At 44.3% G+C, this 19,966-nt stretch overlaps 2 protein-coding genes across 12 annotated transcripts in view; both read left to right on the forward strand.

The window, feature by feature from the left end:
• PTPN22 (protein tyrosine phosphatase non-receptor type 22) overlaps positions 1 to 10,568 on the forward strand; it is a 37,733-nt gene extending 27,165 nt beyond the window's left edge. For 3 of the 11 annotated variants that reach the window (XR_014793367.1, XM_084866183.1, XM_084866185.1), the window contains exons 16-21: positions 204 to 231; positions 2,527 to 2,607; positions 2,856 to 2,959; positions 4,235 to 4,265; positions 6,591 to 6,668; positions 8,665 to 10,568. Coding sequence is in view for 7 of the 11 variants with exons in the window: in XM_084866183.1 (XP_084722309.1) it covers positions 204 to 231; positions 2,527 to 2,607; positions 2,856 to 2,959; positions 4,235 to 4,265; positions 6,591 to 6,668; positions 8,665 to 8,729 (387 nt within the window). In the remaining 4 variants the exon portion in view is untranslated. Of the gene's footprint in view, positions 1 to 203; positions 232 to 2,526; positions 2,608 to 2,855; positions 2,969 to 4,234; positions 4,266 to 6,590; positions 6,669 to 8,646 lie in introns of those variants that run through there. The other 8 variants (XM_084866179.1, XM_084866184.1, XM_084866181.1 and 5 more) reach the window with 6 other exon arrangements.
• A 215-nt stretch (positions 10,569 to 10,783) lies between these two features.
• The window catches only part of RSBN1 (round spermatid basic protein 1), a 28,459-nt gene continuing 19,276 nt past the window's right edge, over positions 10,784 to 19,966 (forward strand). The window contains exon 1 of the mRNA XM_084866193.1: positions 10,784 to 11,641. Within this exon, the coding sequence (XP_084722319.1) occupies positions 10,906 to 11,641 (736 nt within the window). The 5' untranslated portion in view covers positions 10,784 to 10,905. The remainder of the gene's footprint in view (positions 11,642 to 19,966) is intronic.

Here is a 19,966-nt window from a genome sequence, read left to right on the forward strand (position 1 = left end):
TCGTGACATATAAAAATCGCTGAGTTGATGCCTTTTCATAATTCAGCACGCTTACAAATAACAAAAAACGGGGTCAACATTTCAGAACTATCTTTATTCGTGTATGCAACACAACTGCAAAAATGCCATGCATTGCTTTGAGTTTGTAAGTTTGTGTACATGTTCTTCGTTCACTTTTCCTTTCTTTTTTTTTTCTTTTTCAGTGTGTGAAACTCCGGAGTTGCATATCAGGTAAACACATTCCTGTGGCTTTCGATGAGAGGTTAGCCCTCGGCATGGGCACTGTGAGGATGGCTCAGTGAGTTCAGAGTGATTCACCTCAGGAGATGGCGTGCTTCCGTAACGGGTTCACCTGCTTATCCATCTCTTTCTGGGTTGCCCAGGCCAGGAGTTTTGCTTTGTCAAGGGCCAGGTGAAGACAGGGTTTTAGGATTCTGCTCCCTACTATATAGCCCCTTAAAAAAAGCCATTTCAGGTAGAATCTCTTAAAACTGCAGTGGTTCCATTGTATAGGTTTTGCCATTGTTCGTAACGTGATTCTAAAAATTATTTGCGGCCATAGATCTTTAACCTGCCATTGCTTCTCAGCACTTTCCTGAGCTTTGCTTGTCTTAGACACTGAGTAACAATATCAACAGCTACCATGTACTGAGCACTAAGGGGTACTTTACATGCCCTATACCAGATGGCAGTTGCCCTTAACCTATTTCTTCATATTAACATAGTATTCACTTATAGGATTCATACTATCCGTAAATAGATAGTATAACATAGAGGTTTTAAAAATGGGCTTTTGAGTCAAACAGACTTTAATTCCAATCCCCACAGTTCCAATAGCTATCAAAATGTATAACCTTGGCTAAATGATGTACTTTATCGATTCTTCTCGTTTATAAAATGTGGGTAAATAGAACTCCTTTCTCAGAGGATTTCCACAAGGACTAAGTGTGAGGATGCATATGAAGCTTTTAGCACAGTGGTTGTCAAATAAACTCTCATTCAATGTTACCTATTATACTTTTTATTTGATAATTATTACGTGAGCATCTCCTAGGCAAGCTCCGTATGCCTTTTATCATGTTAGGAGGATATATGAGAAAGGGTACTGCTAGGAAGACAAATACCATATACGTTCATGTATAATATATGTGATTCTAAAGGACAAAATAAATGAACAAAACTGAAACAGACTCACAGATGCAGAGAATAGACAGGTGGCGGCCAGAGGGGAGTGGGGGTGGGGAACTGGGTGAAAAAATGAAGGGATTAAGAAATGCAGATAGTCATAGGGATGTAAAGCATTGGCAATATAGCCAATAATATTGTAATAAGTATGTATGGTCCCACGTGGGTACTGGAAATATCGGGGAGAACACTTCGTAAAGTATATGATTGTCTAACCACTATGCTGTAACTTAAAAGTAATATAATATTGAATGTAATAAAAATGATATATTGTGATAACAAAAGATTTGCAAATTTGCAAAAAGGGTTCAATTTGAGCAAATCTGGCAAAATCTTGAAAATTGTTGAACTGAGTTTATGGAGATTAACTGCCCTATTTTTCTACTTTGAAATATATTCAAAATTTTTCCTAAAAGAAAGAAAGAGCACTGCTTAATGCTCACATTCAAATTAGGTAGACAAAATTAACACTCACTTCGAACCATTACATGGTCATCTGTGTGGCCCTGCTTATCGTCACCAGGAATCCAGAAAAAAGGGAGGTATCACCGGAGTGGTTAGGAAATATTTCACTGAGTGGAAGGAAGCAGTTTAAGAATATGGATAGAGCCGAAACCGGTTTGGCTCAATGGATAGAGCGTCGGCTTGGGGACTGAAGGGTCCCGGGTTCAATTCCGGTCAAGGGCATGTACCTTGGTTGAGGGCACATCCCCAGCGGGGGGTGTGCAAGAGGCAGCTGATCGATGACTCTCTCTCATCGATGTTTCTAACTCTCTATCCCTCTCTCTTCCTCTCTGTACAAAATCAATAAACTATATTAAAAAAAAAGAAAAGAAGAATATGGATAGACAGTGAGAAAGGAGGGAATTCCAGGAGCAGGAACTGGGGTCACAGTGACTCAAAGGTACAGAGAAACGGGGAGCAGGTTAATTTAATTGCAGGGAACATGGGAAGAACATTGGGATAGATAAAGCGGGGGGAGGTTTTAAGGAGCTTAGACGCGAGGCAGAGCGATGTCTAGCACGGGCGAACCTGCGGAGAAAGCCGGTGTGTGGCTTCAGGGCGCTCCGCTCTGTGAGAGGGAGACACTCAGTTCAACCCGGCTCCGTCTCTGGAAAAACACTTCTGTCCCTGAGCTCCCGGTGTGATGGATGAGAGGCTCGCGGGCCACAGAGCTGGAAGAGCAGAGTTCCTGGACTATCCGGTCAGAGTCCAGATCCTTTCTTATGTGGCTGCTGTAGGTTAACATTGAAACATCGGGAAAGTTACACAAAGTCCAAAAGGGGTCTTGAGACCCCCCGGGCGGGTGTGTCTGCTCACTGCGCCCTGTTCCCGCCACAGATGGGCCCGGGGACCGCTGTTCGCCGCCCCCGCCGCTCCCGGAGAGGACGCGGGAGTCCCTCTTCCTCGCCGACGAGGACGGTGAGTCCAGCGCAGCCTCCTCCAAAGTTCCGGAAACGGGACCGTTAAAAGGCTAACGGTACGGGGGGGCCTAAATGAAAACGGTGCAAGGAGGGATGGAGATAAAAATGATAGATTTCAGAAGCCCATACTGTATTGTAGAAATAGTGCATAAAAAAAAAGCCAGGAATGACGGTGTGTACCTCTATAAACTCTGCAGCAAATTATTATTATTATTATTATTATTATTTTATTTTTATTTTTTTTAGATATGGAGGCTAAACCCATAGAGGTCAGCTGTCCCAACACCGGGGAAAAGTCAGCATCTTCCAAACACACACTGAAGACTGGCAGGTGTTTCACGAGGAGCAAGGTAGAAAAGGTGGACGATTGTGGAACACACCAGGGACTTCTCTTTACTGGAGGTGCCCCCGAGCCCCCACCCCTTCTTTCCCGCAGCTGCCAGCGTTAAGATGGAAGATTACATTAAATAGCTTCGCTAAAATTGTTGGTCTCCTGACAATTAAAAGGAAACCAAAAATTAAAAAAAAAAATACAACTTAGTTTAAAGCCTGCCTAATAAAACCATCAACTTTTTTAATATACCGGAATGAGACAAACTGATTCCGAAGTTCAGGGGGCGAGGGGGGTAAAAAGAGCAAGAACGGCCGGTAAACTGCAAAAATTTAAATTGAAGTAACAGCCGTGGAAGGAGGGTTGCTTACCAGACATTAAACCATTGCAAAGCCCCAGTTATTAAAATGGCATGATATTGGTGCATGAAAAAACATATACCTACACAGTAGATGTGAAGTCCAGAAATAGATTTAAATATGCATATGAATTTAGTATATGATTAAGGATGGGTGTTTTAATAATTGTTGGTGGCTGAATTGGTAAGCACCTGAAAAAAAACACACAAAAAACTAGGATCCATACCTCACAGCTATACCAGGATATATTTTAGATGGATAAAAGATTTAAGTGTTAAAAAGAGAGAGAGAGAGAGAGGGAGAGAGAGAAAATAAAGAGAGAGACAAATGAACAAAAAAACAAAACAAAAACCACACAAAAAAGTACTAAAGAAACTTGGAAAGTTTACTTTACAACCTGGGAGTGGGGATGACTCAAAATTCAGGAGCCATAAGAAGAGAGATTTATAAATTCACTTAAATAAAATAGAAAATTTCTTCATGGCAAAAAAATAAAAATAAAAAATAAACTTAAAATCAAAAGACCAGGAACAAACTGGAAAAAAATATCTGCAACTGGTATCATAGTCGAGGAGTTATTTTTTTTTTAAACGTATTCTTATTGATTTCAGAAAGGAAGGGAGAGAGAGAGAGAGATGAGAGAGAACCATTGGTCGGCTACCTCGGCACAGCCCCCACTGGGGATGCAGTCCTGGCATGTGCCCTTGACTGGAATCGAACCTGAGACCCTTTAGTCCACAGGCTGACTCTACCCACTGAGCCAAACCAGCCAGGGCTATTTTCACCGAGTTCAAAATGGAAAAATGGGTTTGTGCACTTGGTTGGTCTTTGTAAAGGAAATTAATCCTTTTCGCTGACATCTGTATTTCTACTTGATTAAAATAGTTTGGATTTCACACCCAAAATTTACACTTTCCTTTTCTTCATTTTTGCAGAGTTTGAAAATTTTGCGGAACATGAAAAAGAGTAAGCCTTTTCATACTTCTTTTTTAGAATATGTGTAGTGCTTTCATGATTATTTAATTCTCTCTTATATAACCACTCTGTGAAAAGTTAACATCATTCCTAAGCAGAAGCTTGGTTGGGTCCTAAGCGTCAGATCACCCCCAAACCTTGTGCTGTGCCGGGCACCACAGCGATAATCTGATCCTGAGTGCAGAGTGGAGGGGGAGGGTGTGGAATAAGAGAATGAATTGCTTGTCATTTCTACTCATCCTAAGGTGCTGTCACCCAAGCGTGCTATTTAAAATTCCCAGCGGTCCAACCTCAGATGCATTTTCTTTGAAAAGTCACAGCAAAGCATATTGTGAAACAGATGTGTTGATTTAATAAAGGAAGCAAAGTATTGACTCATTTCTATTTTTACCAACTATTAGCAATAATCTGTTGCTTACTACTTTTGATACAGTGTAATGAAAACAAGCTCAAAGACTCCTGAAATTGTGGGAATGTGATTATCTTAGAAATTCTTATTTATAACTATAAAGTATATAAAACATGGCGATACAGTTGTTCTGTATATCTATCTATTTATTGATTTCAGAGAGGAAGAGATAGAAATATCAATAATGAGAGAATCATTGACTGGCTGCCTCCTACATGTCCCACACTATGGATTAAGCCTGTAACACAGGCATGTGCCCTGACCGGCAATTGAACTGTGACCTCCTGGTTCATAGATCAATGCTTAACCACTGAGCCACACTGGCCGGGCAATGGTGATATAGTTTTACAAATTTGATCCATTTGGTTAGTCATCAAGGACCAAACTGCTGTCGGTATTATAGGAAGGGACAAAGAACACTGAGGAAACTTGATGTAAGGTATTATCCAAGTGAGAAGGTTTAGAGCCAAATCTCACTCTTTTCTCCTGAGTTTTCACTCTATCTTTCCATAAACTTGCGCCTTCTGCTGTCATTGCCACCACACTGAATCTCTGAAATGAACTGATTTCTTACCTGTGATGACTAAGTATAATGGAAAAGTATGATGGCTAAAGCCAGTCAAGAGAGAATTTAAGCATTTCAAGAGGAGGAAGTTATAGTATAAAACAGGAGAACTAAACAGCTAAAAGCAATGAGTGACTTGAATAGCCAAAGATTGATTTGATCAGCTTAGCTTATGAAATACACAGGTTTCTTTTTCTAAAAGAACATATCAGTCTGGCCGGTGTGGCTCAGTGGTTGAGTGTCAACTTATGAACCAGGAAGTCTTGGTGCAATTCCCAGTCAAGGCACATGTCTGGGTTGCAGGCTTGATCCCAGGGAGGGGACTTGACGGAGGCCACTGATAGGTGATTCTCTCTCATCATTGATGTTTCTGTCTCTACCAGTGCCTAGCCCAATGCTTAGCATATAGTAAGTATTCAATAAATATATTTTTAATTGAATCGGACTGAAATTCAGTACGTATGTTAGTGATTCATTCTCAAGTACCTCCAGGAATGTACCTTTCTAGAATCCTGGTATTACGTATGTGTATATGAACATACACAGTCCTAACACTGCATTCTGAAAATGTTGAAAACAAAGCAAAAGAAATTTAATAATTTCTTATCTTTTTCCACTGCTAGACAATGATCCCACAAAATGTGGGACGTTTTCACTGGATTGTTTTCAAAAGTGGGCAGAAACTGATGCCTCCATAGTAAGGTTCTGGGAAGAGAAATATTTTAAGCCTACCAAGAAGTAGCTAAATGGCAAAATAAAGAAACATAGTGCTTTGGGGAGATTCTGGGCCTAACTAGAATCATCTGTAATGGGGTCAAGGAGACTGGAAAGTGAAGAAAGATATTCCAGGAGTAGAAGATAGTGTAAGAAAAATCGCAGACTTTGCCATGGATGATCTACTGTGGAGAACAAATGATTTAAAAGTGTACTAGGAGCCCTAGTCTGTTTGGCTCAGTGGATAGAGCGTCGGCCTGAGGACTGAAGGGTCCCAGGTTCGATTCCGGTCAAGGGCACATGCCTGGGTTGCGGGCTTGATCCCCAGTAGGGGGCATGCGGAAGGCAGCCAATCAATGATTCTCTTTCATCATTGATGTTTCTCTTTCTCTCTCCCTTCCTCTCTGAAATCAATAAAAATATATTTAAAAAAATAAAAGTGTATTATGAATAAGGGTGTGCATGGTGAACACACAATAGAATATACAGATGGTGTAGTATAGAATTCACCCCTGCATCCTATACAACCTTATTAGCCAATGCCATCGCAATAGATTCAATAAGAAGGTAAAAAGTTATCTCCAATTTGTCTTTATTCTTTCCCTCACATTTTTCCTTTTCATTCTAGGTCTCTGTAATTCTTCCTCACCAAACAAGCCCGCAGACTCTGTTCAGTCAAGTAACTCCAGCTCCTTACTAAATTTTGGTATGTGTGTTATTTGCCAGCAGAGTTCATGTTTACCCAAATATTTCTTTTATAGTAAAAGATATACAACTTTAAATAAGATTTGCGGTTGCATGTGTAGGTCCCTATATTTATATTCTTTTCCATGCAATTTATCTTTTTATTTTTGACCCCAGCTACTGCTTAACATCTCGCATACCCTTATGTATTCTATTACATGGAATCGCCTAGCGTTTGCAGAAAGTAAAGGCAGGTAACCAAATGGTTCAGATGTAAGCAACACATGAGTTAGTACGCGTCAGGCATGGTGCTGGGTGCCTTAATAAATATCTCACTGATGCTCTCAGCAGTTCTGCAAGGCCTACCCACAATTTGTAAGATGATGATGCAAATGAAAGGCTCAGGAACATCTTCAAGCTTATCATTGTCTGTTCTCCTTTTGTATTTCAAATCTTTCATTGCTCACTTTGAACTCCTAAAGCTGCTAAGTGTAAGAGCACCTTCAAAATATCCTCCATCGAAGAAAAGGGAAGTCATATGTTGCTGAAGTGATAAAGAATCAACTGTCATCACTCTTCATATATTTTGAAAGGACACAGAAAAAAACCATCATTGGTTGTGCAAAATTTTCGCATCCTCTTTCTTTGGGATAGATGAGGGGGCAGTGTTTGAGGGAGAGATATAAATGACTAGCTACATGCTTAGTTCTCCAGGATTGTTTATTACTTTATTTTTTCTAAGCTTTTCAAATATAAGCTCTCAATAAATGGAGGCTTTCTGGGCTGAAGCAGAAATATGAGTGGATTTAATACAATTTATATATATAAAAGCCTAAGCAACTTAAAGACCGAACGACTGGTTGACCGGTTGCTATGACAAGCACTGACCACCGGGGGGGGGGGGCAAACGCTCAATGCAGGAACTTCCCCCTGGTGGTCAGTGCACTCCCATAGCCAACCTCCTGAAGCCCCTCCCCCTACAGGTCAACCTTCTGTGGCCCCGACTGGCCCAATTGCTGGCCAGGCTGAGGGACTCCACTTGTGCATGAATTTGTACACTGGGCCTCTAGTAATCTTAGAAAGCAACTATTGGCGGGGAGGGGGGGGCAGTGTGGGTCCCTTAGCCCGGCCTGCGCCCTCTCGCAGTCTGGGACCCCTCAAAAAATGGTAATCATGTGAGGGGTTAGAGGTGTTAATTTTAATGAGGTAATGATTTCACTATATGTGTTTCAAATCACCATGTTGTACACTTTAACTTACATATAGAGTGGGGCAAAAGTAGGTTTACAGTTGTGAGTAAGCAAAACACAGAGCTTATTTTTGTATTATTTATTTATTTATTTTGTATTATTATTTATTGTATTGTTTTCCATACAAACAGCTGTAAACCTACTTTTGTCCCACCCTGTTTTTATATATCAATAATATCTCAACAAAGCTGGAAAAAAAATACGCTGAACTACCAAAGACCATTATACCAGGTTTCTTTATCTAATTACTACCATTATTAAATTTGCAAGTGTTCTACAAGTATAAAATGCTATTAGCATTCTATTGTTATCATTTCAGCATTAACTTAATTACTGTAACACCTTTACAATCCATTACTAAATTGATCAAAGATGCTGCCTAACCTTTAAAAAAATCCACGTGTTTGAATATATCAGAATGTACTCTAAAATCCATGTATTCATTTCTATACAAAAATCTTTTTTCAATTTTATTTTTAAAATTTGTACTTTTTCAATAACAAGTTTATGTACAATATTATAATAATTTCAGGTGTACAACATAGAGATTAGAAAAGTAATCACCTGGGCAAGTCCCATCTGACACCACACAGAGTAATTAAATTATTGACTATTTTCCCTTGGCCAGGATAAGTCCCATCTGACACCCTACAGAGTAATTACGTTCTTATGGACTCTATTCTATATCCCCATGACTACTTTTTACTGGCAATTTGTACGTATTAATCCTTTCCCCCCTTTCACCCTCAGCTTTGTTTTTGTTCCCAGGTTTTGCAAATCGTTTTTCAAAACCCAAAGGACCAAGGAATCCACCATCAAGTTGGAATGTTTAACAGAACTGTGGACTACAGGCTGAGAAAAATTACCAGAACATCGCTCGTTAAACGAAGCGCTCTGTATGCGCAATGTCAACGGTGCAGATGTGTAATGTGGGAACAGCTCTTAAGAAAAGCAATGCACAAATAGTGTCAGAAGTTTTAATCTCATTTGCGTTGGGTTGGAAACAGGAGAGAAAGCTTGCCACTTCAGCTTCTGGAGGGAATGCCATAGGAGAAAGGGTGTGGGAATGGATTTTTTCATTTTTGAAAGTTATTTATATTTGACTTTACTTTTTACATAACTATAAACTTGAAAGGATTGGTAAGAATTGGATCTCAATTAAATGTCTACATTGCCAGAAATTACTATAAAAATGTTTTTTTTAAAAACCTTATCTTGTGGTTGAAATACAAAATCGCTGCTTATGATAATGACTGTCCCCTGGGAGTTATTTTTGCCTAAGTGGAGTATACCTTGAACATCTTCCCAAATGTTGTGGGAAACTAGAATAGTAAGAAGTTATATTTAAGAGAATAAAATATGTAAAAAAAAAATGACTATAATCTTTTTATTTGTACATATCAACTAAACAGACGTTCAATTACATCCTTGATAAGTTTTAACCAGTTACCCAATCCCCAAATCTAGAATGATTAACAAAATAGCTATCTTTTGGTAGCATTTTCATTTCACAGGTTCTGTGTAAACATGTGCAACTTACAGCCAATCAGAAGCGCGACTAGTTTAAAGTTTGTGGGTTTTTTTTTTTTCCTAAATGAATATGGATCTTACATATTTTAAGAATATCGTCTGATCTTTCCATTCTAATTTTATGTAACAACTACGTAATTATTACAAAGGATTCTCCAGAGTTCTCCGAAATGATTTAACTGCTTAAAAAAAAAAAAAAAAAAAAAAAAAAAGTCTATGGCTTCCAGAAGCAGGAAATACGGAAAGAGCATCTGTCTGTCCGTATTTTCGGTGGGAAGCCCGGTCAGGGCGTGAGCTGGCCGAGACCCGGCCGCCTGTCCGCTGTAGCGCGATGGACACAGCAGGTGCTCAACGAACTCCTTTCTGGATGCATCGCGGGAGCGTTCCGGGCACCGCTGGCATCGAACCACAGTCCTCTGGCCCGAGCACTTCATCGGAACCGACTGTCAACAAATGACCTTCATCGAGGACCACAGGCATTGAAAGGATCCCGGGTGAAACCTGAGCGACTCTGACGCTGTCCGTGAACTTGTGCGCGGCGCCTCGGTGAGCGGCGGCGATCCGGGGAGCGCGCTCCGACAGGCGCACGGATGTAGGCAACCTTATGCTTACGATGTGGAAAAAACCTTAAAAAAACACTTAAAACATTTTTCTTCCGTCCAGAATGCCCCCCTCACTGCAGGCATGTGTCTCCCGGCCCCGCGGGGCGGCGCTCCGGCTCCCGGCGGCCCCGGCCCCGCCACGCCAGGCGCGGTAACCATGGCAACGCCGGCGGGCGGGGTCCAAACGTCCCCGAGCGGCAGCCCCGTTAAACTGGAAAAAGCAAAGCCGCCCTCACTCTATCCCTACGACGTCCCCCCTTTCCTCTCCACCGCCTCGCCTGCTCCAGGAGAAAAGGCCGGAGGCTCCTTCGCCTCACAAAGGTCAGGCGAGGAACCTGCGACAGCAAAGTAGCTATGGAGACCGCCTCGTCCGCGCCGCATGACGGAGGAGGACGGGAAGACGACGATGGGAGCGCGCCGCCAGTGGACTCGGGGAGCCGTGGACACTGTTTGGGCCGTTAGGGCGGTTGGCGGCCACTCCGCCCAGCGGCGGTTGCGTCGCAGCCCGGAGCGTGCCTCGGCGCACGCTCTCCTTCCGCTCGCCGCCCCCGCAGCCGGGGAGGCGGCTAGGGGCGGGGGGACTACCGCTCCCAGGAGGCCCCGCGCGGCGCGGGGGGCCGTACAATAGCGGAGAGGAGAGGAGAGGAGGCGGCTAGGGGCGGGGGGACTACCGCTCCCAGGAGGCCCCGCGCGGCGCGGGAGGCCGTACAATAGCGGAGAGGAGAGGAGAGGAGGCGGCTTGGGGCGCGCGGACTACCGCTCCCAGGAGGCCCCGCGCGGCGCGGGGGGCCGTACACTAGCGCTCGGGCGGAGAGGCCTGTGGAGAGAGGCGCGGCGGCGGCGGCGGCGGCGGCGGCGGCGAGCGGCCGTTTCCGGCATGCTCAGCTCCGGCCCGGGCTCCGCCGAGCAGCGGAGGGCGGCGGAGGGACTCCAATGCCCAGCGGGCCGTGCGCGGGATGCGCTTGCGCGCTACGCGGACGGGGGGGCGGTCGGGCCATTTAAATGTGTGTTTGTGGGTGAAATGGCTGCGCAGGTCGGAGCGGTGCGCGTCGTACGGGCGGTGGCGGCGCCGGAGGAGCCGGACAAAGACGGCAAGGAGAAGCCCCACGCCGGGGCCTCGCCGCGGGGAGTGAAGCGGCAGCGCCGGGCGAGCAGCGGGGGGTCCCAGGAGAAGCGGGGGCGGCCGAGCCAGGACCCCGCTCTGGCCGCCTCTCACCGGCGGCGTCGCAGCCGCCAACACCCCGGGCCGCTGCCGCTGCCGCTGCCGCCGCCGCCGCCGAATGCAGCAGCCGCGGCGCCGCCGTCCCTGCCGGGCCCCGTGGAGCCCCTGCTGCTGCCGCCGCCGCCGCCGCCCTCGCTGGCGCCCGCCGGGCCCGCCGTGGCCGCCGCGCTGCCGGCCCCCGGCACGTCGGCCCTGTTCACCTTCTCGCCGCTGACGGTGAGCGCGGCCGGGCCCCGGCACAAGGGCCACCGGGAGCGGCACCGGCACCACCACCACCGCGGCGCGGACGGCGAGCCCGGCGCCTGCGGGCCGGCCGAGCTCAAGCACAAGGACAAGCAGGAGAACGGCGAGCGGGCCGCCGGGCTGCCGCTCCTCAAGGCCCCCAGGCGAGGTGAGCCCGGCCCCGGGTGCCCCTCTCTCCCCCTCCTCTCCCCCTCCCTCCGGGCGCAGCCCTCCCGCCCCGGCCGCCCGGGGACCGCCGCCCGGCCGCCCGCCCCGCTCCCCGGGCCCCGCTCCCCGGGCCCCGCTCCCCGGGCCCCGCTCCCCGGGCCCCGGGCCCCGCTCCCCGGGCCCCGCTCCCCGGGCCCCGCTCCCCGGGCCCCGCTCCCCGGGCCCCGCTCCCCGGGCCCCGCTCCCCGGGCCCCGCTCCCCGGGCCCCGCCTGACCTACTTGAGGCTCCGGGTTTCCAGGCCGAGCTGTCAGTGACCGGCCGCCCGGAGCCCGGACCAACGTTTGTTTTCAAATCCGCCAGGGTTTCCGCGCGATGCGGTCCTAGGCGTGGGATTCGTAGGTGGCGCATTAAAACACACACACAAAAACCCTGCCTTTCCAAAGTAAAAACCCTTTCTTCCCGGGCCCCTCGGTGGCTGCTTTAATGCCCACCCTCCCCTCCGCTCCACAGCCTTCCCTGGGGGTGTGTGGGGGGCTGGAAGGAGTTTGAATTCGTAGGGACGGATCGCCCCAGATCCTGCAGGGTGAAATGGCCAACGCAGCTTACCTTCGTGCTGCTGTGTGTTTTTTTTAAATCTGGAGGTAAAAATCAGTTCTGATTTTCATGGTAGGTCTTAGTTCTCAGAAACGGGCTGGGGAAGGTTGTCTCTCTCCTTCGATCCTAGGAAGTAGGACCCAACCAGGCCCCTTAAAAGTGGGCTGTGCAGTAGGAAGGAATGCATGAGAGGCTAGAATTCCGGTTGCATTTTTATTTTGTCTGGCACAACCCATTGATAATTCACTTCATTCCAATTACTCCGATGCAAAGTCAAGAATATTTGACACGGAATGTGGGGCTCCCCAATGAAGTGTGGGTCCGACAGGCGCAATCGTGTCTCCCCATCTCCAAGGACCTGTAGCATTTGTTTATATTCCCGTAGAAGGAGGGCGGCTGTATGGATTTTGATTATGACCTGAGTCTGTACTTCGTGTATGATTTTATGTCATTTGTCAGTTGCATCTTAAGAAGATTTGAAGATACTGCGTGTTTCTCAGGCCTGGGCCAGTTAGGCTGTTGACATGTAACGAACCGTCTTCGAATCTTAAGTCTTGTTGGATTTCTTCACAAACTTGGTCTTAGGCTCAAACTTAAGACTAAGACCCATCATTATTTATTTTGAATGCTCCTTCCAAATAGCACAGTTCATTGCAAATAATTGCCCGATGGTATTTGTTGAATTCAGTTAAATCTCTCTCCCTTTGGTGGTACCCCAGTCTCAATCTCAGGATTAGGATTTGCGTCAGGCTGACCCGAGGGCCAGTTCCACCATCAATGTGCAATGATCTAGTTCTCTTTAATTTTTACCTTTATTTCTCTTCTCACTTCATGGGTGTGTTTATGTTTTAACCATACAGAGCTGGAGGTAATTTTAGAGCTCACCCAACTCAGATCTATGTGGTAAAAGAGGAAAAAGCTGAGGCCCAAAGTAGTACCAAGAACAAATATTTTAAAATTTTCAAACAAATCATTGAGCTACTAGGCCAGTGGTTGGCAAAGTCATCAGTCCGCAGAGCCAAATATCAACAGTAGGACGATGGACATTCCTTTGGAGAGCCACACTTTTAAACTTCTTCAACACAGACTCGCCCAGGCCGTCGTGGTGTTCTGTGGAAGAGCCACACTCAAGGGGCCAGAGAGCCGCATGTGGCTCGCGAGCCGCCGTTTGCCGGCCAGGGTGCTAGGGGTAGAACCCAGATGTCCTGGATCCCAGTACCAGCTTCTCTCCCCGCGGGAAGGCTGCTCTCTCTGCCGTCCCTTTCCCACCTCTTTGCTTAGGAGAGGGCAGCAGCCAGTCCCAGGAAGAATTCCCGGCTCCCTTTATGGGGGCCAGTGGTGATTCCATGTAAATAATTCACAGCTGCTGCTCTGGAGATTGCTCAGGCCTCCTGTTCTCTAAAAAACAAAAGCAAACCTTTAACCCGGTGCTGTCCAACCAACAGCTTCCTCCGATGATGGCAATATTCTGTGTCTGTGCTAACATGGCAGCCGTCAGTCATCTGCGGCCCCCGAAGCACGTCTTTTTGTTTTGTTTTTTAATGCCTTTTTATTGATTTCAGAGAGGAAGGGGGGAGAGAGAGATAAAAACATCAATGATGCGAGTCATTGATCAGCTGCCTCCTGCAGCCCCCTATTGGGGATGGAGCCCAACCTGTGGGAATCAAACCTTGACCTCCTGGTTCATAGGTCAACTCTCAACCACTGAGCCACACTGGCCAGGCTGAGGCAAGTCTAAAAGACTTGTAATGTGGCTAGTGTGACTGAGGAACTGAATTTTAAATTTTGTTTAATTCTAATTAATTTATAATTGAGTAGTTCCTTTTGCAGAGTGTAGCTTGAAGCAGTTGCCAATACATAAAGAAGACAAGTGGGTTAAGATCAAGTCATTTAAACTTTTTTAAAATTTGAGATATAATTGCCCTGGTCGGGTGGCTCAGTCAGTTGGAGTATTATCCTGTATACAAAAGGTGGCAGGTTCCATTCCCTGTCAGAGCATATGTAGGTTGCAGTTGGGAGTGAGTTATGGGATGTCTCTCTCCCTCTCTCTCTCTTCCTCTCCTTCCTTCCACTCTCCTCCCTCTCTAAAATCAATTTTAAAAAATCCCCGGGTGAAGATTAAAAAAATAGCGATATAACATTACAGTAGTTTCAGGTGAACACATAATATTTGATATTTGTATATATTGTGAAATGATCAGAATAAGTCTAGTTTAAATATTTTAACGTTTGAATGAGAATGTTATTTTGGTGGGGAAAAGCTTCCTGGCTAAATACATTGTGGGAAAAACAAATACAGCTTTCCGGATACATGACATGCACGGGCATTTTGTATGTGTATATTTTCATACATACATATGAAGATAAGGAGAAACATTGATCCGTTGCCTCCCACATGTGCCCCAGCCTAGGATGGAACCCGCAGCTTGGGCCTTGCCCAGACCAGGAATAAAACTGGCAACCTTTGGGTGCACAGGATGACAATCAACTGAGCTACACTCTTAGAACCCTACAGAAAATAACCTGGTGTAATCCAGGCTCTGCCCTAGCGGGGTAGCTCTGAGGGTTAGAGCTTCCTCTGGATATGCCAAGGTTGCAGGTTCAGTCCCCGGTCAGTATACAAGGAGCAACCAGTGAATGCATAAATAACTGGAACAACAAATCCTCTCTCTCTCCCCCTCCCTTCCTCCCTCCTTTTCTCTCTCTCTCCTTCCTCTCTCTTCTTTCCTCTCTTCTATTCTCCCCCGCTTCCTCTCTCTAATAAATCAATAAGTAACCCAGGCTTTGCACGCACTTTGAAACCTTTTTTATTTTTGCTGAGCATCTTTATACTTGTCACGGAGGCCTGCAGGAGGCCTGCCTCTGAGCCCATCTCAGTTTAAATCTCGGCTCTGCCACTTACTGTGTGACCATGGCAGACTCCTTTAACCGCCATCAGCTTCACTTTTCCTGCCGTAGAGTAAGGCTGTGGTATTGCTTTTATAAGGTTGTTATGTGGTTTAAATGGGGAAGCACTTAAACAGTGTCTGGCTGATATTAGAGGCACTGTTAAAACTGTCTTTTGTTTTTTTTAATCTTGCTTCATCCTTGAAGCAACTCTAAGATTAATAAGGAGAGTGGCTAGACCTTTGTTATTTAAAAAGCTATGACTTGGGGTTTGATTCCAGTCAAGGGTATGTACGTTGGTTGTGGGCACATCCCCAGTGGGGGGTGTGCAGAAGGCAGCTGATCGATGTTTCTCTCTCATCGATGTTTCTAGCTCTCTATCCCTCTCTCTTCCTCTCTGTAAAAACTTAATAATATATATATATATATTTTAAAAAAGCTATGACTTCCTTTCTCTTATCACAGGGGTCCTCAAACTTTTTAAAGTGGGGGCCAGATCATGGTCCCTCAGAGAGCTGGAGGGCCGGACTATATGAACTACTAATTCCTACTGTAACACCTCGGCTGCGCTCACTGCCCAAAAAACCTGGCGGGCCGGATCAGACTCCTCTGCGGGCCGCAGTTTGAAGACCCCTGTGACTTATCAGATAATTAGGAACTACTTTAACTTTTTATTTTGAGGTAATTCAATAGTCACAGCATATTGCAAAAATAGTACAGACCAGTTCTTTTCTTCAATGGTTACATCTTACATAACTATTGCATACTATCAACACCAGGAAATTGACATTGGGGTGTGTGTGTGTGTGTACTTCTGTGACATTTTATCACCTGTAGATTAATTCCACTACCACTGCAATCAAGATTCACAGCTATTCCAACACCATTAACACCCCCTCATGCTATCCATGTCTAGTCTTGGGCACCTCCTGTCTCCTCACCTCCCCCGAACCCTAGAAACTATTAATCTATTCTTTGGCAACCATTTATTTAACTTTAATATATATATATATTAATTAAAGTTATATATATATTAAATTAAATATTTAATTTCATGATTAAAAAATATATATTTTTATTGATCTCAGAGAGGGAGGGAGAGGGAGAATCACCGACCTGCTGCCTCCTGCACACCCCACACTGGGATTAAGCCCACACCCAGGCACGGGCCCTTGACTGGAATCGAACCCAGACCCTTTAGTCCTCAGGCTGATGCTCTATCCACTGAGCCAAACCGGTTAGGGCTATAATTTCATGATTTTGAGAATATTCTATAATTGGAATAATAAAGTATGTCATTTTCTGAGATTTTTTCATTCAGCATGGTGTTTTTGAGATCCATTCAAATTACCGCATTTATTAGTAACACTCCTTTTCATTGCTGAGTAGTATTTTGTGGCATGGATATGCCACTGTTTAACTACTTAACCTCTTAAAAGACATTTGGTTTTCATTTTAGCTCTTATGAATAGAACTTCTATGAACATTGATATTCAGGTTTATGTATGGATGTAATTTTCATTTCTCTGGGAATGCAATTGCTAGGTATTACGGTAAGAGTGTGTTTAGTTGTTTTTTTTAAAGACATTGCCAATCTATTTTCTAGACCACATGTGTCAAACACAAGGCCCGCGGGCCAAATCCAGCCCGCCAGGCCTTGCAATGTGGCCCGCACCGCACTGTCATCACTGCACTCCGCTGTCAGTTTATGACATTGTCAGTTTATGACTGTTCAGTAAACCATTCGGCCCGCGATTTAGGCTGGATTTTAGATTTTGGCCCCTTCTCTGATTGAGTTCGACACCCCTATTCTAGACAGTCTGTTCCCTTTCACAGTCCCGCCTGCAGTGCAAGAGAGATCCGCTTTCTCCACGTCCTTGCCAGTGTCTGTTATTGTCAGATTTTTACATTATCTGTTCTGATAGATGTATGGCTAGTGATATTTAACATAGTTGTGTCATTGTTTGCCGTCCATATATCCTCATTATTAAAATGTCTGTTTTTTGCCCGTTTTCTAATTGAATTGAGAATCCTTTATATATTACAGTTAATATATTCTTAATTTTTTTTATATATATATTTTAAATGTTTTTGGGGAGAACCGTGACATATGAATGTCACATGAAGCTCAGATTCAGTGTCCAGAGTAGAGTTTCAGCGGAGTTCCACTCCACCGTTCAGATGGACGGTCTGCAGCAGAGTGGGCACTGCAGCCGCGAGGAGAGCTGTGAGACAGATCAGAGGGCCTCAGAGCTTTTTATGGAAGTTTGCAGACCCGAGGCCACTCGTTCCTGCACACCAGGCCGCAGTGCTCAGTCCCAGCTCCCGCATAGTTCACCGGGAATGCCGGATGCTAGGCATTGGAGTTAGCTGCTCATAAGTAGTTGAAACAAAAGTTTCAACTTTTGTAAGTACTAAGGTAAACTTGCTTTTTCTGTAGAATGGTACAGAAAATGATTGTTGAAGAGGTAAAGTGACATGCTTAAAATTTTCTAATTAGAAAGTGGTAAACTGAATCTAGAAGATATCACATGTTAAGAGATAGAAATCTTTTTTTAAATTTTATTTCTTGTAAGGAACAGGCTTGAGTCTTGAGTTACCTGGGTCTTTTGAAATCTTAATTATTTTCCTCTCCCTTTTAACTGCATTCAAAGCATAGAACTGACTTCCTCCACAAAACCCATCAAAGGAAGTGACGCTTCTTTCTAATTATTCTCGGTTAAAGTTGTTATTGCAGTGACGTTTTTTAACAAAGGAAAGGGTGAGTGATTCCTGTAGCTCTCTTCTCCAATGCCATTAAGCGACAGGGCTGCTGTCATGTATTTCCAGTGAGTCAGCCTGCCTTTCTCACCGTTTTCATCTCTGCCCAGCTGTCCTACCGCTCTCACGGGGAGTGTCTCGAGGGCAGACTCCTAATTGAAATTTTCTATGATGTCAAAGAGCTGTTGGCAGGGATTTAAATCCAGAAACAGTTGATTGTCTTGGTGCTGAGAGTGGGGAATTACTCGGGATTATAGAGAGAACGGAAGTGAACAGGTAATCTCATTTATCAGAGCAATGACTTCCTGGCCGTCCTTTTCCTTACTCAGAGAGAGGCCGAGAAGCCTGGAAGGCCATGAACATGTCTGTATTTTTGTATTATAACATAACATAACATAACATAACATAACATAACATAACGCTATCGTTATGATCATGCAGAATTGTGTAGTGGGCACCCAGTGACATATTAGTTGAAGTAACGTTCTCTTTATTAGAGGTTCCTCCAAGCACCTCAGGTCCGTTCATTGTGATGAGGTGATTTTATTTTTTTATTTTTTATGTGATGAGGTGGTTTCGGTTGATCCTCGATGGGAGCGCTGCAGAGAGGAGGAGGTGGAGCAGGCAGAGAGAGAACAGGATGGAATGTGTCAGAAGGGTTGGAGTTCTGGAGTCAGACAAGCAAGAGCTTGAATCTTGGTTGTCACATACTGACATGGTAACCTAATATAAATAACATATAATGTTTCAGGCTGTTTTCTTTTTATTTAAATGTAGTTGGTCTGATTACATTCTTTCCTGGACCACAAACACTCTCCCAGAAAGGGAAAGATTTTTAGACATTGATTTTTTTAAAAAATTGAGATATAATTGACATATGACATTATGTAAGTTTAAGATGTACAACATATTTGTTTGATATAATTTATATTGCAGAGACACTGACTTTTAAATAACATTTTTAATTCAAGGCAAGGCAACCTCGATACCCCCATTAAGCAGTGATGGCTAACTTAGTATAATAACCTTTAACAACTTCGTATATGTGTGCCATTCTCAATTAGTCACCACCATAATAACTTAAAATTAATATTTGTTTATTCATGGAAATTTATTAGCTAGTGTGATACAAGTTGTCTCAAATTTCTCTATAATCAAAGGTGAGCTTTCTCTATCTCAGCCTTAGCTTTAGATAAAAATCAAAATTTGAAAAACAGGATTAGTGAATTGATCGATTGAATGTCACATTTTAAACTTTTATCACGTTGAAATATGAGATTAAAACCAATTTTGGCTTTTTTGTTTCCTTATGTGGTGGTGGTTTTGAGATGGACCATGCTGAATTAATTGAATGGTTCTCATATAATGAGTTTTGGAATAAAACCCACAGAGACTTGGCCATGTTAGGAATACCATTGGTAATTTGATAGTAATATAGAAGACGTGTTACAATCAAGGCACCTCTTTGGTGTTAATTTCACTGTTGGATCTAGGTCACAATTCACCTTCTGCATACCAATGCATCCTCTGAAGCTTAAAATAACAGGACCTGTTCAGAGATTTTTTTTTTTTCTGTGAAATTGCTAAACATTTACAATGAGTAATTAGATAATTTTAAAAAATTGGTTTAACCTTTATATTTAATGGCATTAACATTTAATTGTTTGGGAGAATTGCCTAAATTACTGATTGGATATATAGGAAAAGTATTTAGATTTATTTGGTAAGAAATATAAATGACTGTTACTAGGTGTTTTAATTAACTCTCAAAGACCTAGTTGTGTGTAGAATAAAAGATTACTTTTTCTGTCTGGGACATCGTAACTCAGTGGATAGAGTGTCTGCCTGGGCACTGAGGGTTCGATTCCCCAGTCAAGGGCACCCATCTGGATTGTAGGTTCATCCAGGGCCCCAGACAGGGCATAGCGGGAAGGAAACCAATCAATGTGCCTCTTTCACTTTGATCTTTTCCTTTCTCTCTTCCTCCTTTCCTTCCTTCCACTCTCTCTCTCAAAAAATCAGTGGAAAAAATACCCTCAGGTGAGGATAAATGACCCTCCTTTGCTCCCCCCAAAAAAGGAGTGC

This window comes from Pipistrellus hanaki (genome assembly GCF_964339955.1).
Source record: "Pipistrellus hanaki genome assembly, chromosome: 18".
Classification (NCBI taxonomy): domain Eukaryota; kingdom Metazoa; phylum Chordata; class Mammalia; order Chiroptera; family Vespertilionidae; genus Pipistrellus; species Pipistrellus hanaki.